The sequence below is a fragment of the Puma concolor genome, chromosome C1 (genome assembly GCF_028749965.1).
Source record: "Puma concolor isolate L17-30 chromosome C1, mPumCon1.1.hap2, whole genome shotgun sequence".
Classification (NCBI taxonomy): Eukaryota; Metazoa; Chordata; class Mammalia; order Carnivora; family Felidae; genus Puma; species Puma concolor.
In genome coordinates this window covers 94,916,751-94,941,538 of record NC_141674.1, presented here as the reverse complement: position 1 = coordinate 94,941,538, position 24,788 = coordinate 94,916,751, and the positions used below count along the sequence as shown (strand labels likewise).

The window sequence follows — 24,788 nt, the reverse complement described above, 5'->3', positions numbered from 1 at the left end:
CAAAGTAGAGGAGTTCTGGGTAAGAAATCCTGCTTCCTGGGTGAACTGATAAGTCAGGAAACTGCAGAAACTTTGTAGGAGTGAAAAGGCTGAAAGAAAAGGAAGGGAACCCAAGATCTAGGCAGAGAAGTCGGCTAATGCAAAAAAAAAAAAGGGGGTCCAGCAGGTGCTATCGGTATAGGCAGGACTGAGGGTGAGTCCAAAGAGGTCAGGTGAGGCAGGATGTCACAGGCACATAAAAGCAGCACACACATCCCGTTCATCTTCGATGCCCATGTGTGGCATTAAATTCTATTCTGACTCTGTCACTAAATGCTGGACTTTGAATGGAAGTTCCTTATACCTTGAGATACAGATATTATCATTCTATCTGTAAAATGAATGTATTAGTCCAGATAGTCTTTTTTTTTAATGTTTACTTCAACAAATATTTTTTTGAGTGACTACTAAGTGCCATGCACTGAGTTTTGAAGAAACAGATGCGATAGTACTAATAACCAGGGAATACCAGAGTTCTGATTCTAAAGGATGCCCTTTGTTCTCTGACTAGGTTTGTAAGCCCTGCTAAGTGTGGATGCTATTGGGCCACATTTAATTAAAGCCAGAAGTGAGAAGCCTGTCCTATTTTGAGATACAACAGATAAAAGACTTGCATCACATGTGGCCTTTTGCAATCAGAAGTATGAACATTTTAGTGCGTCTCACCCACTCCCCCCTCTTGTGCATTTGTGTTGTGTGGAAAGTATGAGTGAACAAACAACGGAGAACCTACTCCAGGCAAGACCAGTAATTGAGTACTTTCCGCATATATAATCTCACTTAACTCTCCTAGCATGTGACTCAGATATTATTTTCTTTATTGTATGGGTGAGAAACTGAGACAGAGGTCAAGTGGTTTTGTCAAGGGCACTTTATTTTTTTTTAATGTTTTTATTTATTTTTGAGAGACAGAGACAGAGAGAGAGAGTGGGGGCAGGGCATAGAGAGAAGGAGACACAGAATCTAAAGCAGGCTCCAGACTCTGAGCTGTCAGCCCATGACATGACCTGAGATCATGAGATCATGATCTAAGCTGAAGTTGGACGCTTAACTGACTGAGCCACCCAGGCGCCCTAAGGGCACTTCAACTCCAGATAGTTTGAATCCCAGGCTAAAACGCTTTCTGCTATACTACAGCACATCTTAACATTAGCTTGTTCTGAACAACATAATGGATAAACACACTCAAATAGTAGGCTTTTTCTGAAAGCTAATCTTTGACAACAGCATTTGGGAGGAAGTTCTGTTCACATGCGTGTTGAGATTGGTATCCTACATGTGGATTCCTAAATTCAAATGGAGTGTGATGGGGGTGGGAAATGAGGACATTTTATCTATCTATATCTATTATCTTACCTTAATTTACATTATATTATATATCCCCAATCTACATTTACATGAACTGTAAATAAACTGATATATAGTATATGTGATTATACATCTGTTCATTTCAGTGACTATATAAACAGTGTGCTTCAGTTGAAATTGTTTTAGCATTTCTAGCTGTGCATACCAATGTATGTAGCTCAGTCATGAGGCATTCTAGGACCTCAGTAGACTGGTAAGGATATAAAGGGAAGCCAGGAATGATGGGATTTGAAGCTGGGGGAATAAATTCAGCTTTAGGACAAGTCCCAAAGGAGGGGGGTCAACTTGTAAAATAGTAAAGTTCTAGGGGAAAGAATGAAATCTGGGTACAAGCTGGGGAAGCCTCATTATTCATGGGGTCCAAAGATGCAGGGAAGATGCAGGGCTACAGGACGGGTGATGGCAATCCCGGTAGTCAGAGAAGCTATGAAGTTCCAAGAAACCCATATGGCATAAATAAGAATTCCAGCCTCTGGCAGGTTTCAGACTTTGGGGAGCCTACTAAAGGCTAAAAGGACAGAGAGAATCTTAAACAAGCCAGTTGGGTTTCAGGGTAGGGCTTCAGTCTTAAAGAACAAAGTGGAGAGAACAGTAGCAAGTTAAGGTAGAGGCTTGATCCTATTGTCATGCAAAATATAGCAAGGGTCCAGAACTAGGCTGAAGGTGTGTAGGCAATGGGGGGATGGGGGTGGGAAGGGCATCCCAGTCACCTTGGGCTTAGGACAACAAGGTAGATTCTAGACCCACCACCATGAGTAAGGGTAAGGGTGAGATTTCCTAATATATTCTGACAAGTTTGCTTAGAATTGGTTCAAGAACTGAATTGCCCTAGTGGTAAGCTTGAATGGGACCTGAGGATTGGGTGGTAGCAATGCAAAATGTTAGTTTCCCAACTAGAGTGGCGTCGTTATGGTTACTACAAGAATACACACAAAACACACTAAAGTATTCAAGGGTGATAGGCAATTTAGTTTTGAAAATTATTGGCAAATAATTTTGGCAACTTATTTTCAAATGGTTACGATAAGAGTTCTTTGTAGGGCACTTTTAACTCTTTGAAAAGTTGTAATTGGATCCAAAATAAGAAATATATAGAAGTCACATTGTCTAGTTGGGGGGGAAAAATAACTGAGTTATCCTGAGTGGAGACTATAAATAAAGATTTTCAATACTTACAGCTATGTTTCGGTCGGCAAAGTCTGACACATCACAACATGTTTTAGTTTTAGTTGCATTCATTTTATAACCAAGTAATATATCCATTGCATTTTCTTAGGTATGATGAAGTCCCCAAAGAATTGCATTCATATTCTTTTGTCATTACAGTACTCAGTATTATTTGGTTCATCGTGGGCCTTTATATGCTTTCATTAATATCATCACCATTGTCATGAAAAGTCAATAAAATGGTAATACCATTCGACAGACATGTTGAGTTGCTCTGTCAACATCACTGCAAAACCAATGACAAAGTAATCACACTGTAACATTTTGTCTGTAGATTAATAAAATATGCTTTGGTTTGCACCAGATTGGCAATACAAAAAAAAAAAAAAAAAAACCTTGCTCAAAACCTCGATCTATTTCAGTAGATTCCTGTAAATGTCTGCTGAAGTTTTACAGTTGCATGTCAATTTATGATCAACAGTTCACATTAATATCAACTCAGTCATGTGACTAAAACCACCCCTTTTATCTCTCCAAATTAATTTTATTGTGGTTCACCCGTATCCTCACAACAAGTATTTCACACAAGGAACGTGAAGAAACACAAGGAGTTTTCCAGATATTTTTAAACATTCTTCAGGGCGCCTGGGTGGCTCAGTCGGTTGGGCGGCCGGCTTCGGCTCAGGTCATGATCTCGCGGTCCGTGAGTTCGAGCCCCGCGTCGGGCTCTGTGCTGACAGCTCAGAGCCTGGAGACTGTTTCAGATTCTGTGCCTCCCTCTCTCTGACCCTCCCCTGTTCATGCTCTGTCTCTCCCTGTCTCAAAAATAAATTTAAAAAAACGTTAAAAAATAAATAAATAAGCATTCTTTATCACGTCCACTTTGAGAAAAACCACGGTGAAAGTATTACGTGTAATGGACCTCTTGCTAGAAGAAAGTTAATACGTTTGGCAGTGATCTAAAACCATTCAATTGTCTCTACAAATGTTAAGATTCCCATCTGCCAACAAATAATTGGTACATACAGAGGGCTCTACTGCTTGTCTCATTAATTGCACAGCTCATCTATGATTAGGAGTGTGACTGCCTGATTTTTCAATACATTAACCAGAACGAGCAAAAGCCATGCAGGTATTTCAGTGTCTGTACTCTCTCCTACCCGGAAGCTTAAGAAGAAACACGGGACTTATTTAAATGCTTGGCCTAACATAATACTTGTATCTCTTCGGCTGCCATACTTTCTGACAGAATTCCAGTCTTCTCTGAATAGAAGTTATTTTCTGAAAATCACCCTGCCATGTGAGAACACAGACTAGACTGCTGGTTCATTCTGAGAGCCATCTTAACCCCAGGCAGAACCTGTATCTGCATCTATTCTAGAATAACCTCTTCCCTGTGTCTAGCATCTTTCTTCTTAAAAATGGTACAAATTCAAGAAAGCGCATTTTATAGCCTTGGTGTTGAGGTACAGGACTAACACCTTCGTCACGGTCTATCCATCAGATTTTAGTGAATAAGCATTTATGCCTCGTGATTGTTTTTCTTAAATTATATTATTCAAAAATCATTTATCATATACCTGCACAATATCGGAGACTGGAAATACACAGATGAATGAGACAAGCCCTCTAACCCTCGCAAAGGTGGTCTAGGGATGTGGACTTCGTTCGAATCCTGGTTCTGCCATGTCCTAATTCTGTATGATCTTGCAGAAGTGACTTTTCCCACCCTACACTATTTGTCCAGGTGTAGAATAGTACAGCAGTCATATTGCCTACCCACAGGGCTGTTGGAGATTACTGCATATAAAGTGCTTAGCAGAGTCCTGGCTTATTACTGTGTGTTCACTGCTCAATATGTTAGCTATTAATAGGAGTTCACACTCTCATAGGGACACAGATCATCACATACACACTAAATATAGTACAGTAAAGCCCTCTTATGGAACTCTGAACAAAATGCGATAGTACTTCTGATGAGAAAGAAAATCATGAATTCCTTTATAATCACTTTTGCTGAGTTTCTTTGAAGTGGTAAACATGGCTGACCGGGAGGGTGGGGGTGTCAGAAGAGTTGACATCTAAGCTGGGCCTTGAAGACTGAATTCGCCAGTGGGTATAAGGTGGAAAGGGTGTCCAGTGAGCTAGAGCATGAGCAGATGCATGGCTGTGTGCAAGGGGGTGGCTGGCATGTCCAAGGACCAGTAAGTGGTATGGAAAGAACACAGAAGATGGCTGCCAGAAGGTCAGGTCAGCACCAGGGTTCAGCCATCATGGCAGCACTAGAGAGCAATGTGACCAAATCTATGTTTTACAGAAATAACTCAGCTACTTCCCGGTATGAAATACATAAAAGAGAGACTGGAAGCAGGGAGCTTGTTATGAAATGGAGAGCCTGAACTGGGACAGTGGCAGTGAGAATGAAGAGGTGAGGACAGAACTTGAGAGGGACTTGGATGGAGAAGAGAAAGCACTTAGTGACCAACTGGATGTGGGGGGCAGAGGAGAGATTGAGGGATGACTTTGTATTCTAGCATGAAGTATGAAAAACAGGAAGAGGAACAACGTTGGAGAGAAAGATAATGAGTTCAGTGCTATAAATATTAAGTTTGGGGTCTCATCAGGAAGAATATCTAAGTAGGCAGTTTAGAATAAAATTCCAGAGTTCAGGACAGACCCATCCAGGAGGGTAGAGAAAGAGGAAGTGACACTTAAAAAACAAATTAATGCATATCTGCACAGCCTAGTTGGTTCTGGGAGAGAGAACCAGAACTGGACAGATAATTCTCCAAAATAACCCCTCTATACCAGCAAACTGATTCACTCGCTGGACCTTACTATGCCTCGTGCGTTCGCTCTGCACCTTTCTTTCCACCATTCAACACATACTGATTAAGCGCCTCTTGTGTGTCAGGTATTAGTCTAGATTTTGGTGACATACAAGTAAAAAAGTCAATACCCTGCCATTGGGGAGTTTATGTTTTAGTGCAGGAGATCGTCAATAAGCAAGTGACCAAATAAATGGAAAATATAAATTCAAAGAAATAAATAGAGTAAGGAAAAATAAAGCAGGTAAGAGATTAGAAAGTTACCAAGGGGGGGAAGGAAAGGGAACTCTTTGAAATCAGCCGGTTGTGGTCTGGGAAATTATCCCTGATGAAGAGACATTTTCTTTTATTTTTTATTTATTTAAATTTTATTTATTTTTGAGAAAGAGAGAGAGAGTGCACAAGCAGGGAGGGGCAGAGAGAGAGGGAAACACAGAATCCGAAGCAGGCTCCAGGCTCTGAGCTGTCCGCACAGAGCCCGACGCGCGGCCCGAACCCAAAAACCACAAGAACATGACCTGAGCTGAAGTCGGACACTTAAGAGACTGAGCCACGCAGGTGCCCCAAGATATTTTACGTGGAGACCAAAAGTAATGGAGAAAAGCCATGCGAATACCTGCAGAGTGTTTCTGGCAGAGGGAAGAACAAGTACAAAGTCCCTTGAGGTAGGAACCAGTTTAGTATGAATGAGAAACAGCCAGTAGCAGCTTGGCTAGAAGGGACCAAATAGTCACAGGGCAGCTTGTGACATTTCTGGCACAATGCGGTTGTAAAGATTTCACAAACTTGTATCCTGTCTTTCCAACTCCATGTAAGTCTTTTGAGGGCAAGCTCCTCATTCAAACTCCATACTCCGATGCCTTGCACATAGCAGGCGGGGTTTCTTTTTCATTCATTTATCTATCATTGTAATTAGTGGTAACTTCTAGACCTGCCTTGCCCCACTCTCCAGCACTTCTGGACTAATTCCAGAAGCTGCTAACCATCTGGCAGACCGTCGACAAGCTACTCTTAGTACTGTTGTGACCAGTAAGAAACTCAAGCTATGTCCAGAGCAACACAGAAAGCCCAAACCAAGATTCACCCTTGCTGCTTGCAAACCTGATGGTTTTATTTAGGGTCTACTATTGAGGACTTGAAATATGAGGAAAATCTGCACATGCTCAGAGACGCTGTTGGCTTTGCCACATTTCTATGCTTAAACATTGGAATAATATTATTATTATCCCGCAGGGGTGTCATGTGGATTAATGAGACATTTTCAAATCACTTTGAGCTACTCCACTGGGGGTACTAAATAAGTGGCACGTATTCCTCCTGAAGTGCTATTTTTGACATTGATTTGTTGTGATGGGTTCTGCTGTCCAACAGGGCTGGAATTCGCCCACCAACTCATTTCCTATAAACAATAGACCAGCTGTCAGAAGGCAGTGGTTTTCGGTTCAAATAAATATGAATTGAAGTGAACTAGTCAGCAATCAGAAGCAAATAGGCTGCTGTTAGAAATCTAATATTTATTAAGCACTCACAGTGATCAACTCAAGAGTTTCACAGTGTGATACAGTAGGGCGAACACTGGATTTGGAAATGGCCCAAGATTTTAGGCTCGGCTCTGCCCCTAACTAGCTGTGCGGGCTTGAACAAATTGCCTGACTTCTCTGGGCCTCAAATACAAAGTAAAGGCTGTCCTAAGAAGCTCATGAGTCTTCCAGAGAAGGCAAATACATGAAAGGAATGGAAAGAGTCGTTTCTGAAGGAAAGATACTTCACAGCAGGGAGAAGCTTATGACCATCCATCACAGGACCATCCTCTGTTCTGGTCTCCCTTGCCATTGATTAATATTAATTCCAGTACTGATTCCTGCAAATGGAGAAATAAATCACTTTCTAGGTCAGACACAGAAGTGCATGAAACATTTGGTCTTTAAAAATAGGGTCCTTGCCTTTCTACGAGCCAACCTTGCAGCAAGCCGGCTGTCTTATTCTTAGCTTTAAATATACGAATGATTGATTATACCGCTACCCTAATCACCAGCTCAAAAACAGTGTTCTAGTTTTGTGAGACTGTTTTACCTAGTTGTCTCCTTTTACCATCTTGCAACACATGTCACCGTCTGCAGTGCCTAGTACTGACCTAGAGGTGAAGTCAAAGATAAAAGGCCAGTAAAGAACATAAATGCTTGTTGTACCCGGAAGAGGCAGAGGTGGAATCTACAGCTCGGTAGATTCTCTATTACTCGGTGAAATAACCGAGTAATGTACACCTCGTGAGCTATTTCCCGTCACTCTTCATCCCAGGAATCCCAGTGGACCTGGGTTCAGAAAGGAGAAATGTTGATACCCCAGAGCAGACAGAAATGCAAAGAATTGCTTATTGGGGAGTTCAACAAACATACTGAGTTCCTACTATTTATCAGGCACTTTGGTAGTTGCTAGGGATATGAACTGGGTAAGACTTCGTCTCTGCCCTAGAGAGCCTGGGTTGCAAGCGGTGGTAAGTAGTGACCACAAATCGCAGTTACTGGCGGTAGAATTATTAGCTAAGGTATGATGGGTGAGGGAGTAGTCCAAACAGTTCCCTTTTGTAAATGAGTCGAATGATACAGTAGAAAATGCATTCTAAAGCCTAGGGTCGACTCTAAGTTGGAGTTGCTAAAATGTCTAGAAACAGAACAATCTCAAGAAAGAGTTTAGGCTCAAAGGGGATAAAACTGTTGTCCCCAGGCCAAAATCAAGTAACAGAGATACAAATTGCAGGCTGAATGTTCTCCCAGTGTAACAACTAGAGCGTGGCAAACCCTACCACAAAGCCAGCAACGTGGAACATTAAGTTGAGGGGTCTAGGTACCCATCTTGCTCCAGTCCTTCCCGCGACAGACTTCGGAAGAGATGTGAATTTCTCTTCTCCTCTTCCTCTCCTGTGCCCACCGACAGGAAACCTTGCTCTTCTTTAAAGACCTCTCTGCCCTTGCCAATCGCAACCAGGAACTTGGTCCTTGATTCTTCCCAAGGGCTGAAATCTCAGCCTTTAACATTAGTGAGAACTAGTCTCTCGCTACACAGCAAAGTCCCTGAATGCCTTTAATGACTCATTTTCTTCAGACTCCGGGTGCGAAACTCATCAGCACCCATTACTCCGTTGGGCTTCTCATGCACCGAGGAGCTAAATTGTTCAGAGCGCTCCAGGCCTGGCGGTCTTCCAGCTTCAGTGGGCTCAGGGTGTGGGCAGCAGACTGGCCTCTTCCCCCAGGGCGCCCACCGGGCCTGTCACTCCCTCGCTCCACCACGCTCCGGGCCCGGAGCGCATCTCCGTCCTCCCTCCTCGCCCGCCCCGGCCCCACGGGGCCCTCCTCCCCGGGCGGGCCCAGGCGGCGCGTGCAGGACGAGAAGGCAGCCGCTCGCGGGGCGGCGGGGTGGCCCAGGCCGGCCGAGAAGCCTCGCGGGCCGGACGCGAGGGGAGCACTGACCGGGGGCCGGATTCCCCGAGGGCCGCCTCGGCCCGCCGGGGGCTCGAGGGCACGCGGAGGCGCAAAGCGAAGGCCACGGGCGGCCACAAGGGGTGAGGCGGCGCGTGGAGAGGGGCCGGGCCCGCGGCCGCGGCGCGGGGGGGGGGGGGGGGGGGGAGCGGGGCGCGCGCCCGCGCGGTGGGCGGGCATCCTGAGGGGCCGCGGAGGGGCGGGCACGCGCCCCGCGGGGGAGGGGCGGGGAGCGGCGGGGGGGGGGGCGCGGAGGCGGGGGAGGAGGAGGAGGCTTCTCCCGGAGGAGCCGGGCGGACCGCGCCAGAGTCACACTGAGCCTCACGGCGGCAGCAGCGGCGGCGGCGGCGGCGGCGGCAGCAGCAGCAGCAGCAGCAGCAGCAACAGGCGGCGGGCCCGGCTCGGGGGCGGAGGCGGCGGAGGGGCGGGGAGCGCGAGGAGGAGCGACGCGGCCCGCGCAGCCGCCTCTTCCCGCCGCATGGACGAGCACCTCAGCCTGCTGCGCTCACCGCCGCCGCCCTCCGCCCGCCACCGCGCCCACCCTCCCCAGAGCCCCGCGAGCGGCGGCGGCGGCGGCGGCGCCCACACCCTGGTGAACCCCGGCTACGCCGAGCCCGCCGCAGGCCCCGCGCTGCCGCCCGACATGACGGTGGTGCCCGGGGACCACCTGCTGGAGCCGGAGGCGGCCGACGGCGGCGGGGGCCCGCCGCAGGGCGGCTGCGGCGGCGGCGGAGGCTGCGACCGCGACCGCTACGAGCCGCTGCCGCCCGCGCTGCCGGCCGCCGGCGAGCAGGACTGCTGCGGGGAGCGCGTGGTGATCAACATCTCCGGGCTGCGCTTCGAGACGCAGCTCAAGACCCTCTGCCAGTTCCCGGAGACGCTGCTGGGCGACCCCAAGCGGCGCATGAGGTACTTCGACCCGCTCCGCAACGAGTACTTCTTCGACCGCAACCGGCCCAGCTTCGACGCCATCCTCTACTACTACCAGTCGGGCGGCCGCATCCGCCGGCCGGTCAACGTGCCCATCGACATCTTCTCCGAGGAGATCCGCTTCTACCAGCTGGGCGAGGAGGCCATGGAGAAGTTCCGCGAGGACGAGGGCTTCCTGCGGGAGGAGGAGCGGCCCCTGCCCCGCCACGACTTCCAGCGCCAGGTGTGGCTGCTCTTCGAGTACCCGGAGAGCTCCGGGCCGGCGCGGGGCATCGCCATCGTGTCCGTGCTCGTCATCCTCATCTCCATTGTCATCTTCTGCCTGGAGACGCTGCCCGAATTCCGCGACGAGAAGGACTACCCCGCCGCGTCGTCGCAGGAGCAGTTCGAGGCGGCCGGCAACAGCACGTCGGGGGCGCCCGCCGGAGCCTCCAGCTTCTCGGATCCTTTCTTCGTGGTAGAGACCCTGTGCATCATCTGGTTCTCCTTTGAGCTGCTGGTGCGGTTCTTCGCTTGCCCCAGCAAAGCCACCTTCTCGCGAAACATCATGAACCTGATAGACATCGTGGCCATCATCCCTTATTTCATCACTCTGGGCACCGAGCTGGCTGAGCGACAGGGCAATGGACAGCAAGCCATGTCCCTGGCCATCCTGAGGGTCATCCGGCTGGTGCGCGTCTTCCGCATCTTCAAGCTCTCCCGGCACTCCAAGGGGCTGCAGATCCTGGGCCAGACGCTGAAGGCTTCCATGCGGGAGCTGGGCTTGCTCATCTTTTTCCTTTTCATCGGGGTCATCCTTTTCTCCAGCGCGGTCTACTTTGCCGAGGCAGACGACCCCACTTCAGGTTTTAGCAGTATCCCGGATGCCTTCTGGTGGGCAGTGGTAACCATGACAACAGTAGGTTACGGTGACATGCACCCGGTGACCATAGGGGGCAAGATTGTGGGGTCCCTCTGTGCCATCGCTGGTGTCTTGACCATTGCTTTGCCAGTCCCTGTGATTGTTTCCAACTTCAACTACTTCTACCACCGGGAGACAGAAGGGGAAGAACAAGCCCAGTACATGCACGTGGGAAGTTGCCAGCACCTCTCCTCGTCGGCGGAGGAGCTCCGAAAAGCAAGGAGTAACTCTACTCTGAGTAAGTCGGAGTATATGGTGATCGAAGAGGGGGGCATGAACCATAGCGCTTTCCCCCAGACCCCTTTCAAAACGGGCAATTCCACTGCCACCTGCACCACGAACAATAATCCCAACTCCTGTGTCAACATCAAAAAGATATTTACTGACGTTTAATATATGATACAAGTGACATGCTGTGCTCAGTATTGTGTGGAACGTGCCCCCTTGGTCTGTGTATGCCCTTGTTTTATACATTTCCAGACCATTCATCAAGGAAAGGACATGAAGAAGTGGAAAGCACACTTCATTTTCCCTCTCCCTACTGCTTCATACTGAAACAGGTGTCTGTTTTGCAAGTGGGCTGCATTCTCTCAGCTCTCCATTGTTTTCTCCCCCTCTCTCTAATATTGCAAAGAACAAACTTACTTTAAACTTGATTTCTAGTACACACCCTCTAAAACAAACAAACAAACAAACAAACAAACAAACAAACAAACAAAAAGCAGCTGTACATCCTGGGAGGAAATGAAATTAAAGAACAGTTAGAGTAACTGCCTAACCTCAGAATTAAAAGACACTTGTTTCTTTACTAAGTAAAGCTGGCACGTACTTAAAGGATGCTTCAGTGTGATGGACTGTTCAACATTATTGAGTATTTAGTTCAATTGCCTACGCTGTGGATGTGTGGATGAGAAGTCTGATTAGAAAAATGACTTGTAAACCCCCCGTGAGTTTCTTTGGTTTTTTGACTGGGATTTCTTCTATTCGGAACCCTTCCCGGAATTTTAAAGATATATACAACTTTGAACAAAGGGAAATGCCTGAGATGTCCTGATCTGACTAATCGGTTGCAACTCTTTGGGGCTTGTTGAGCATTTCGAAAGGGGTAGACTAACAGATTCCTCTGAACTTCTGTGTGTGTGTTCCAAGCAACATCTACCAAAGTGTAGAAACAGATGTTTTCAGCGCTGCTGAGAGAAACAAACAAAATTCCTAACGCGTCTGCGAGATAAGCTTCTGCAGTATCACAAGAAGATTAAAGTGGCAGACACTCCTTCCAGCGGAAGTTACTAATTCGGACCTGACTGATGCAGTTCCCATAGCAACCCATGTTTCCTGGGAAACCCGAAAAAGGTTGTCATGGCATCTCTTGCTCTGTAGCCCCACCCCCTAGCCCCTGCCGTTTCCACAGTAACCTTTCCAGATGGTTCCTACTTACAGGATGTCGGAAGGAAAACCACTGTTTGAATAAACCGCACAAATAAAGTTATGTCTGAGAATCTGAGGGTGGTGAAATGAATCACAAAATGCGTTATTTTTTTACTACAGAAAATCATTGATATCATCTCATAATGACTGAATCGAGAAGGAAAATATTGCCTTTGGAATGTTAGATATACACCACAATGAGGCATGATTTGAATTCAATGCCAACAATTAGGCAATAATTTAAAAGGATGCTGTTTTCTTCCTCCAGGAAGTTTCAAGCCCACAGATGAAATTTAAAAGCAAATGTAAAAGCGTTCTGTACATAAGCATATGAAAGATCCAATCAGTGTACCTGAAACCTTACTGCAAGGGACCTTGAGACTTCCTCTTAAAAAAAAAAAAAAAAAAAAAAACTCCAGATCCCACAAGAGCACTTGAAAAGCTAAGTAAACTTTAAAAATATAAAGAATGCACGCTTCTTAACTGAGGGAATTGCAGACAATCAATAAAAAAAGACGGATGGGAAGTAACCAAATCTTGGGGAAATACCTGCAAGTTTCAGCCACACACCAGGGTTGCCAGAAGACACACAGAGAATCAGGTGAGCACTGTGGGGGCACTGAGAGCTCTCCCTCTTTGTACAGGGAACCAGGGAGATGCTGTTCCTGTTTGGGTTGGTGCTACTTGCAAACCCAGTAGTTTCATATTAATTACGTGCAAGTGCCTTTTAATGATCAGTTACAACATCTTTTCCATTTGATTTCCCTTTTGTTAACTGTCCTTTGGTTTCTGTTGTTTATGGCAAATGGATGGCACGGGGGAAGTCATTGCTCTATAGAATAACCTTCACCCAAACTGAAATGAAAATGATTCCATTCCTTCTACTAACCCTCTTGGCTACTGCACAACCTGTTTCCCCTTAAAAAAAGGATAAAAGGCAGAACCTACTGCTGTTGGATTATTGGCCCAATTTTAACTTACACAATTAGTCATACGCAGCAGTACGGTTCTTTTCAATAAAAAGTGGTTAAGGTTACAATATGGGTAACAAATGTGTTTAATGTCTTTTAACAAAACCATTTTAGTTTATATACATTATATGTATTATATGTTATACATTGTCCACAAGTATACGTTGTCCACAATTGTTTCTTGATATTGATAGGGTATGACTAACTATTCCATCTTAGAGTAAATTAGAGTAACCCTGAGTCTAAAACTCATATTTTCAGGTAGTCAGAAGCCTACTTACTTTATTGTTTGTGTATTTAAGACAGTGAAAAAGAATGAAGACTATATGAGGGGGAAGAGGAAGGAACAGACAAATAATAGAGGCAGGAAAAGTATATACATGTTCATTGCTTTCTCTGTACGTGCATGCAAATAGGACTCCTTTATCTAGTTTCCTTTGCTACTTGTTAGAGCTGCTTTCACCACTGATCTACCTTTTGATCAAACTCTTGGTGTTCTTAATGACCAGACATTCTTTTTGTGACCCATTTTGGTGGTAAACTGTTAGACACACTATAGTAATAACGTAAGAATAATTGTTGTGTCTGTTCTTAAAAGATCTGGACGTGAAGATGAACAAAGTGCAGTGACCCTTTATTCATTTTTTTATTTGAAAATATAGAAACCTTGCTTTGTTCTGTGAGTAAATTACGGTTGTACCATAATTTTTAGAATTGTATGATTATTAATAGTAATATGAAGAAGACCTTTTTCTTCAATCCAGAGAAATAGTGGCTTTTTGAATCATAACTTTGGCATAGTATAATTATGTTCTAGTTGCCAAACTAAAAGCTCCTTAAAAGGTATAGGTTCTGTATCTTGACAAAGTTTTGGATACTAGTGTCTACCACAAAATGTAGCACTTTCTATGTATTCAGTACATATTTGACGAGTGAATGGCTCTAATCTTACATTAATGTTATTTTAAGGTTTTTAATGACGTGATTTAAAGCATAAGCTCTGCAGTCAGGCTGCCAGGGTTTGAATCCTGACTATGCTGTGTGACACTGAGCAAATTACTTAACCTCTCTGTGCCTCAGTTTCCTTATTTGTAAACTGAGGATAAGAAATGGTACCTCGTAGAATTGTGAATATTAAATGTTGATACAGGCATGATACTTAGAAAAAAATAATTGCATGGTATGCAGCAGAGATTTTGCCAAGAGATTACGTTATTATTGTGATTGTTACTTACAAGCATTGTATAATTACTACTGAGGTTTGCAAATGATATGACATACATAAATAATCGGTGTCTTCCTATTTACTTTCTGTGTAACAATAGTAATTACCATTTAATTACCATGTCCTGGATACTCTCAGCTCTGCAAGGTAAGTGGTATTCACCCCACTCTAGGAGGGGAAAAACTAGATGGCTATGGTTAAGTGATTTCCCAAAGACTTCCCAGCTAGCAAGAAACCCAGCTATGATTAAAGCCAGGTCCTTCTGGCCCCCAAACCCATGTTCCTTTTATTGGGTGACTTGAAAGAGATTGAGAAAATAAATTTCTTATGCTTTTAGGTTTGACTTCAGCCCATGTTACTAATTAGTGAATTTCTGTAAAGAATATGTCTCCAGAAACCTATTTTATGCAGTATATTGAAAATTAACCCTTTCTAAACATCAGATACTTTTAACCATAGGGATCAAGTATCAGGTATTTAAATTGAACAAAGAGATTGACTTTTCTAGTAAGAAAAGATCACTTTCTTATATTATTGATTTGTCTGGATTTAATATTATACTCAGAAAGTATAATTAGTCACAGTAGTGATACCTGCTAGGGCAATAGATACTTTTCAGTTTTAAGATTAATTTTCTATTTTCATGTGCTTTAATCTACAATCGATAGTACTATGCAAATTGTTATTTTTTCCATCTCCTCATATTTTGCCTAGGTTACTGAAGCACGATGGCAGCAAGTAGTATAAATATTTTGACTCTCTCTTATTGAGAAAGGAGGAATTACTCAGAACAAAAGGATTGAAAGCACAAGGAGATTGCCAGCTCATTGAAATTTGTGACATGATTGCCTTACCTAATAACTCCATGGATCTTTAAGAGCATCTGTGCTCAAAGAAACAATAGAATATAATTTTGGCCCACATAATAGCTGTAGCCCCTTCTCTAAGGTCCTAAATCATTTAGAAAATGAAAATGGATAGTGATTTGGGCTTACAGCAAAATGCAAATGAGTCTAAGTCCACATGTATCAGTCAGCTTTGCCAAACCACAGGCTTCACTGTGGAGCTCAGTGCACGTCTTAGATGTTGAAAAGTATACATACGTCTGTGTGTACAAAAGATTCATGAGAGGAGGTGTGACTGGAACAGGGCACATCCATCAACACCCTGGGAAAAATGTACATACCCCACAGCTGGTGAATCCAGAGATGAAAATAACAGCATTGCTATTTATTTCCTTTATGGTGCTTTTAAGCTGATATTATACCAAATTTTAGTGCCCACCAACTATTATAACAAACAGCTACAAATATGAGGAGGCGTTCTATCAGTTATTTCTGAATTTTGAAATAAAACTTCTGGGATTGAAATTTTAAATGCAGAGTATGAAGCAATTTAAAGTTATGGTTTGTTTATATGAAACTGGTGTTTACCTCTTTGGCATAAAATGTACTCAAGCAACTGCTTGAGCGATCGTATCTAAATTCAATATAAAATACCAATCATCTATTCCTTTGAGAACCATAACTATAACTTAATGACTTCTATACATTTAAAACTTGAACATTTTCTATAGCAGTTCCAAGTCCTTCCCACCTCTCAGCTCTGAATAACCCCTCCCACTAAGAAATGCAGAGAAGTACACCTCCCCCATCAATTCGAAGACTTATGGAAACACTGTGGGATAGATGTGAGGAGCACAAGAATGAGACAGAGGATATTTAGGGATTGCATTTTAGGGTGGGGCTTTTTTTCCTTTTCCTTTTTCTTTTTCTTTTTTTTTTTTTAATTATTTCACCTTTTGAATGGAGGGTAAGACTGTTGCTTTGGTGCTACTAATTTTCTGTATTTTGTTTTATATATATTAATGAAGTCACTGAAGTCACTTGTTTCTATAACTTGCAGGGAGTACTTGAAAACCTTTGAGAGAGGGCAAATCAGAAAAGGCAGGAAGAAGGGAGGGGAAGCCATGCAGAGCCCAAACCCTGGGCTATCATGACTCAGCTCCTAACCTCCTGCCAGAAAATGGCCATTGCTATAGAGTACATGATAATAATATTCTTTATATACTCACATCCACCTTGCAAATTTCATTTAAGCGATTCAGAGAGGTCAGGAAGTTCTCAAATATCTGTCTTCGTCTTCAGTGATGCTGCAAACTAATTTTGTCTTCAGAACTGTAAAGAAAAAACATTTTACAGAGAAACGTTTTTGTGGTTTTCCTCTTTTTCCCCCCTTTTTTGTACTGGATGTGTTTTTCCTTGCGTTTCAAATTTTGCACCATAAACCATCAAATACATTAAAGAGGAGATCTGGAAAAGAGGCTCCATCATTTCCTTGGGAGCCATTTTATTATTGCTGCAACCTAAAGCATGCAGAATAGGAGCTCTAGCCTGAAAAGTAAATCCTGGGATCCTGGTTGTGAGAAAGATGGCACTTAAATGCACGAAAAATGATGTTTCATCATGTCTGGAGAACGTTATGAATAAATATGGGCATGCAGGGCTCTGACTCTGCAGATCATGCCCCCAGCATGGAGGTTGGGAGTGGAGAAGAGCTTTTTCTTTTTCAGTGAGTCCCCAGCCTCACCCTTACCCCTTCCATCAGAGCACAAAGGCTCTTGGGAATCTCTTTTGAGATTCCCGCTAAATTTCTAGAATGAAAGCTAGCATTGCACTTGTGTGTTACATGTCAGTCAGCATTGGTTTTGTTGTCAAGTTTATTTTAAACTCCTGTTCTTTATGGAAATTCTCTCTGAATCCTAAAGTTCTTATTTTTATACACTTAAACATGTTCCTTAAGGGGCGCCTGGGTGGCGCAGTCGGTTAAGCGTCCGACTTCAGCCAGGTCACGATCTCGCGGTCCGTGAGTTCGAGCCCCGCGTCAGGCTCTGGGCTGATGGCTCAGAGCCTGGAGCCTGTTTCCGATTCTGTGTCTCCCTCTCTCTCTGCCCCTCCCCCGTTCATGCTCTGTCTCTCTCTGTCCCAAAAATAAATAAACGTTGAAAAAAATAAACATGTTCCTTAAATTAAACGTATGATTTAATTTGGAAAAGAATCCAGTAAGGGTAATTTGTTATACACACACACACACACACACACACACACACACACACACACACACCTCACCTGTTATTTTCTGTCCTAAGATATATTTACTTTCCGTCCAGAGATCTAAACCATATAAAATTGGTGAATTTCCAAAATACTGGTTTTCATTCATATGTGCTGCAGAGACATTTACAAAGCATTTTTATTTTTTTATAGCCTTGCTTAAGAGGCAGATTTTTTGCCTAGTGTTCTCAATGTGTTTATTAATGTAATAGTAGATTCATATAAGTAAATACATTCAGTCTGTCACTGAGTTTAATCATTTCACTTCCTAAATACCCCTAAAAATAATCTACTTTTCTGCATCACTGTCACCACCACTTTAATCCACACTACTCTCCTCTCTATCCTGGGTAAGTGCCAAGGTCTCTTGACTGGCCTCCTTACATGTCCTGTGGCCAGTCTGACCATTCTCCCCCTGGTAGCCAGAAGAGTCTTTTTGAGACTCAAATCCGATTACATCACCTGCCCCTACTTAGAATTCTTTGAAGGTCTTTTTCTTGTTTTGGGGATAGAGATCCAAAGGTTTCACATAGCTTTCATGGCCACACATGATCTCTCTCAGCCCTGATCTTCATCCACTTATGGATTAGTTCCCTTTCCCCCTTCATCTATGGGGATCTTTGCAGGTGTTCCCACTGCTAGCCCCCTCCTCGCTTTCTTAGCTTCTATTTTTACTTCAATACTTCCAAGTTATCTCTCATGACTCTGGTTTTATCAATTCCCCATTTAGGGTACCCTTCATCAAGTTTAAGGTCCCTTAACCACCACTATTCTATGTGCCATTAAAAAAAGAAGAACTGCCAATTATGAGGAAAGTACCAGTGATTTTAAGGTACATCCTGATTTCATAGGTTCTCAAATCTGAAAAAGTGTGTCTTAGAATTAATTGAATATACGATGTGTTCTTGACATGGCTGTCATTTTATATTTATTTGTGTTATATGATTAATCTTTTTTTTTATTTATATATGAAATTTATTGTCAAATTGGTTTCCATACAACACCCAGTGCTCATCCCAAAAGGTGCCCTCCTCAATACCCATCAGATTAATCTATCTCTTCTATGAGAGCGGGGACTGCATCACTCTTCGTTCATCATGGAATCCCTTACCATTCGCTCCCAAGTCTGCTCCAAACACTTTCACCCCTGTCACTTCTGAAAGTGTACTTTTCAAGGTCATTGGTGACCTCTGATAGCTAAACCCAGCGGTCATTTCTCAGTGCTTGTTTCATTTGACTCATCAGAAGCCTTTGACACTGTGGAATACTTCTTTCCTCCTGCAAAGAATTGCTTCATTTGACTTTAGGACCCAACACTGTGTGTTTTTTCACTACCTCTCTTCTCTCTCCTTTTTAATCTCTTTTGCTGGTTCTTTCTCATCTCCCCTGAGTCTTCATGTTTGAGAGCCCCGTGGGCCACAGCTTAGTCCTTAGACTTCTTTCTATATCCCTTCTTACTCTCATAGCTTTAGACTATCTATATGTAAATTTCTCTCCCCGCCCCCCCAGACCGTTCCCCTGAACTTCAGATTGCATTTCCAGCTCTCTACTTGACATCTTTACTTAGACATCTGATCTCTCAAACTTAGTATGTCCAAAACTGAGCTTCCCTCTCTTGCACCACCCTTGCCACCAGTCCTGTCTCTTGCCCTTTTCCCCCTCTCTGTGACTATAACTTCAATCTTCCCGTTATTCAAGCTAAAAAAATCCTTGGAATTATTGTAGATTCCTCTCTTTCTGTCATACCGCTTTTCCAAGCTATTGGCAAATCCTGTTGGCTCCTCTCTTAAAATGTTTCCGGAGTCTTACTTCTGCAACCACCTATTCTAAGCCATCATTATCTCTCACCTGGATTTTTTTTTTAAGTTTATTCATTTATAATTTCTGAGAGAAGGAGAGAGCACAGTCAGGGGATGGGCAGAGAGAGAGGGAGACACAGAATCCGAAGCAGGCTCCAGGCTCTGCACTGACAGCATAGAGCCAGACACGGGGCTCGAACTTAGTAACTGCGAGATCATGACCTGAGCTGAAGTCAGACGCTTAACTGACTGAGCCACCCAGGCGCTCCTCACCTGGATTTTTAGAGTACCCTCCTGACTGTACCCCATCCTTCATCCTTTCCCCTGCTGGATTCTGTTCTCAATGTAGCAGCCAGAGAGAACCTTTTAAAACATTTGTCAGATCATGTCACTTCTTGGCGGCAAAACTCCCATCTGGCTCTCCATTTCCCGCAGACTACACACTAAAAGCCCTCACGTGGCCTGCAAGGCCCTACCTTTTCTACCTCGTCTTACCCTTACCCTTCTCACCTCATTTCTGACTCTTCTCCCCTTTGATCCTCTACAGCAGCTGTGCCGGCCTCCTTGCCCTTCCTCAAACACACCAGGCACGCTCCGCCTCGGGTCTTTGTACCACTGTTCCACTGCCTGGAACGCTCTAACATCTGATCTCTGCGTGGCTGGCTCCGTCAGCTCCGTAGCTGTCACTGCCTCAGTGAAGCCTTCCCCAGCCACTCTGTTTAAACTTGCAGCCCCCACAGCACTCTCCTTTAGCCTTTCTCTGCCTTGTATATTCCCTCCTCTAACATACTAGATATCTTACTTGCTTTTTGTGTATTGTCCATCTTCCTTTCCCTTCCATCAGCATAAGTGACCTTTGTCTTTCGTTGCTACTATATCCCCCAGGATCTGGAATATTGCCTGGAATAAAGTTGGTGCTTAATAAGTCTTTGTTCAAGGAAGGGATGAGAGGAAGGAAATTCCAATTTGAGTGTTTTTAAACTATAAGCAAAATTTTCATGTTGTGTATCTGTGCTTCAGTGTATCACTGTGAGGCTTATACCCCTTATCATGCTTTTTTGTTTTTTTATTTTTTAACATTTATTTTATTTTTGAGAGAGACAGAGGCAGAGCACAAGTGGGGAAGGGGCAGAGAGAGAGAGAGAGAGAGAGCGACAGAACTCGAAGCAGGCTCCAGGCTCTGAACTGTCAGCACAGAGCCTGACACGGGGCTTTAACTCACGAACCTCAAGATCATGACCTGAGCTGAAGTCAGACACTTAACTGACTGAGCCACCCAGGCGCCCCCTCACCGTGCTCTTTTGGATAGAATTTCTAATAATTGGTTCACTGGGGAGGGCTTCCATTTGGTAGAACATGCTCCAGCAGGTTGTACCCACAAAGTACTACCCAATTGTGGGGGTAGAGTTCCTTAACATAAATAATTTAAATATAACATTGTAAGAGATATCGCTCCTAATCACCATGGCTACCTAGAGTTGGAATGCTTCACAAAGACTGTGTTTCCTACCCTAGCCAGTAATAAAATGCTGTTTATAAATGATACTCAATATATATTTGTTGACTGATTGGCTTACATAGTATAGCAAAAATCAGAACACGTAAGTGATATCTATAGGAACTTACCTATCTAGCCAACATTCTAAGAAACCTTTCTGTAAGTTCACTCTTGCTTTCAGTTAATGGTGAGTCTTAATATATCCATGGGATTTCCATTACTCTGGAAGCTGATTAAATAAGGCATTAGATATTTCATCAGTGAATCACCTTGAAGAATTACATTACTGTAGTTGTGACCTTACTGAGTAAAATAATTGCTTTTACAAAGTAAATTTTGATGTAATTGTCAAGTCACATGGTAGGCTCACAAAAATCGGTTATTTTTTTAAAGGGACTTTTTCATATATGAAAGAGAAGATGGGGACATTGAATCCAAGAACAGTAAGAGCAGATTCTCCGAGTGACTGTTATTTTTTTTTTAAATGTTTATATTAATTTTTGAGACAGAGACAGAGCATGAGTGGGGGAGGGGCAGAGAGAGAGAGGGAGATACAGAATCCGAAGCTCCAGGCTCTGAGCTCAGCACAGCACCTGACATGGGGCTGGAACTCACAGACCGGGAGATCATGACCTGAGCCGAAGTCGGACGCTCAACCGACTGAGCCACCCAGGCGCCCCTCAGAGTGACTTTTATAGTGGCAAAACATAGGTCATTTCTAAATAAAATAGGTGAGAGGCACCGGTAGTAGCACATGTTGGTACTGGGAAATTCTTAGAAGCTTTGGAAAACCAAGGTGTGTAGTATGGAATTACTGAGTCTAAATGAAAGCATTGCTGTAAAGGAGTACCGCAGAGTTGAGGTAATAGTATTGTGGGATTTTAGGTAATCTTGTAACAGAGGCACTTCCCTGTGTAGTAGGAAATGGGGACTCTCCAGATATGAATAGAAGGGAACCTTTTCCACACTGCTCCTGGATTTGCTCTCCCTGGATTTCTCAGGCACATCCGACCGGAACTTGACTAGGTGTTGCCTCTGTACCTCTACACGGAACAATTTCCTCACGAAACATGTCCCTAAATTAAAGAAAACTGACGTGTACGCTTCAGATTACATATGGAGACCAACAGAAGACAGAAACTCTGTTTGCCTCCATCACTTTATATAATGAAGCTCACAGAGGACAGAGATCATTCTTTTCTGAGGGCACATTGTCAGGACCTTTTAAAGGAATGACACAAGATAGAGGATTGGAATGAGTAATTTTCATTTCTTATTTTTTCATGTTTTTTTCTGGTTTGAAGAATTATTGTTGATATATATATATAGTATATATATTAGCCTAGTGTATATTAACCTGTACAGGTTAATATAATACTAAGTTAATATTATATATATTATATTAATATATAATAATTATATAATTATTATATATTATATATTTATTATATAATTATATATATTGTATAATTATTATATATTATTATATAATATATTATATATTATATAATATTATATTATATATTGTATAATATTATATAATTATTATATTATTTTATATTATATATATTATTACATATAATTATATATTATATATTATTGTATAATATTAACCTAGTATTATATATATACATATATACATATATATATATGTATATATATATATATATATATATATATATATATATATATAATATTAACCTAGTATGGGTTTTTACTGGATTTTCTGTTAAAAGCTGGAATGGCCAAGGTATTAGAAATTATAAGCGGCAGCCTCACATACCATTACATTTTATATTTACCTCATGTATGACTATAGGACAAAAAAAATTCAGGTATTCACCAACAGATTACCTCTGTAAGAAATTATAATAAAAAGTATGTTAAACAAGAGTGACACTGTCCTGGATTTCAAAAGGTAGTGGGTGCCTAAAAACCACAGACAAAAATAGTTTCTCCAGGGAAGAACTGTGTTTGAATTGCTTTACACCTGTATTCTATAAATCTTTCACCTGCAACCATTTTAACTTATTCTAAAAATCAATTTATTTTACTAGGTCACAATGGGATTTAAGGATATTTATTATTAGCAGACCTAAATATTTCTGTGATTATACCTCACAGCTCATTTTCCCATGACTTTCCAGATTTTTGACAAAGCTCATGTCTTTTTAAAATTTTTTTAATATTTATTTTTGAGAGAGAGAGAGCACAAGTTGGGGAGGGGCAGACAGAGACAGAGAGACACAGAATCCAGAGAGGCTCCAGGCTCCAAGCCGGCAGCACAGAGCCGGACGCAGGGCTCAAACTCACAAACCACGAGACCATAACCTGAGCCTAAGTCAGACACTTAACCAACTGAGCCACCCAGGTGCCCCATCAAAGCTCATGTCTTAACACATTAGCAACTCTAATGACTGAGTTTAAACTTTTTTTGCTTGCCAAGAGTACATAATTTCCAAGAGGCCGATCAGAGAATTATGCATAATTGAACAAGAAAATTTTCTAGTCCTTTGGCTAAATCATTACCATTTGGTTGGCAGAATTCATAGAGCTTGTTGGTGTGCAGCCAACTCTAAGTTATTTAATAGATGTCAAAGTATAAACACATAAAAACAAAGTTCCCATAAAATAAAATGATTGTAACCCTTTCCTCATGAAATACAAATTAGTAAGGCTAGCAGTTAGGTAAGTTGGGTTTCTGTACCTCTTTTGTTTAGGCCTTGGTGGAGGTATTAATTACTTTTTCACAAGCTTGATAATTATAGAAATTTGACTGTTCTTATCCTCTTTTCTTGCTTCTTTTTTTAAAAAAATTTTTTACATTTATTTTTGAGAGACAGAGAGAGAACACAAGTGGGGAAAGGGCAGAGAGAGAATGAGACACAGAATCCGAAGCAGGCTCCAGGCTCTGAGCTGTCAGCACAGAGCCCAACGCGGAGCTCGAACTCACAAACCATGAGATCATGACTTGAGTCGAAGTCAGATGCCCAACTGACTGAGCCACCCAGGTGCCCCTCTTGCTTCTTATGTTAAATCATTTATTTGGTCAAATATCATCAATTATAAGTCACCATTTTCTGTTATACTTCCTTTCCCTGTTTTTGTAGACTTGATTTTGATACCTAAGTAAGCCCTTCAACCCATTTCTTAGCCACTAATGTAAACATGATTAGCATCCAAATATCACTTTGACTTCTTGTTTCTGTTAAATTGCAACTCCCTCCACCCCTACAGTCTATTAGGATGCCGAGCTATACCTTACTTATTTAATAGTCCCAAGAGCCTTGAGGCAGGCACTGACACATGAGGCATAGGGGCGCCTGGGTGGCGCAGTCGGTTAAGCGTCCGACTTCAGCCAGGTCACGATCTCGTGGTCCGTGAGTTCGAGCCCCACGTCGGGCTCTGGGCTGATGGCTCAGAGCCTGGAGCCTGTTTCCGATTCTGTGTCTCCCTCTCTCTCTGCCCCTCCCCCGTTCATGCTCTGTCTCTCTCTGTCCCAAAAATAAATAAACGTTGAAAAAAAAAAAAAAAAAGGCTGAACCTTTCATATAGAAAGGATGTAAATAGTAGCAAGACAAGACTAGCTTAATAGAACCATCTCAAGATAATGAAAGCTACAGTAGCATTGAGCAGAAACTAGGCACTTAGGAAATGAAATGGATGCCAGATCATTCATGTTACTTGTAATTTCTTGTAATTGGTAGTCATTACTAGCTATTAGACCATTGTAATTTTCAAACGCTCATAATGAAAATTAAGAATACTGTGATGCAAGAGTGTACTCTTGCTATTTGGCCAAAGATTAGTGTCAAGAAGTTCTCTCTTTCATGAAGGATGATCCAGTATAATCCAGGCCAATAAAGAAAACTTTTCATTAAATGATTGCCAAGTACACAGTAGGCATATGATATTGGGTTTTGTGAGTTGATGATTCTTCCACAAAAAGCACATTCAAGTTCCAGATCAACACTGGTAGGCATTTGCCACTGGATATCAGATACCTGCTAAAACCAGGAGTATGTATGGGAAATAATCTTCTCCT

The 24,788-nt window shown here is 42.9% G+C and overlaps 1 protein-coding gene and 1 long non-coding RNA gene across 3 annotated transcripts in view; one reads left to right on the top strand and one right to left on the bottom strand.

Annotated features, from left to right (window-relative positions):
- Positions 1–6,896: 6,896 nt before the first annotated feature.
- Positions 6,897–8,969, bottom strand: LOC112871736 (uncharacterized). The gene is made up of 2 exons (XR_003224625.2): positions 8,206–8,969; positions 6,897–7,263 (listed from the first exon to the last, which is right to left on the bottom strand). It is a non-coding gene; the product is annotated as an uncharacterized LOC112871736 (long non-coding RNA).
- A 202-nt stretch (positions 8,970–9,171) lies between these two features.
- The window catches only part of KCNA3 (potassium voltage-gated channel subfamily A member 3), a 28,685-nt gene continuing 13,068 nt past the window's right edge, over positions 9,172–24,788 (top strand). For both annotated transcript variants that reach the window (XM_086717800.1, XM_025927834.2), the window contains exon 1: positions 9,172–12,738. In XM_086717800.1, coding sequence (XP_086573926.1) covers positions 9,357–11,102 — 1,746 coding nt within the window. In that variant the 5' untranslated portion in view covers positions 9,172–9,356 and the 3' untranslated portion in view covers positions 11,103–12,738. The remainder of the gene's footprint in view (positions 12,739–24,788) is intronic.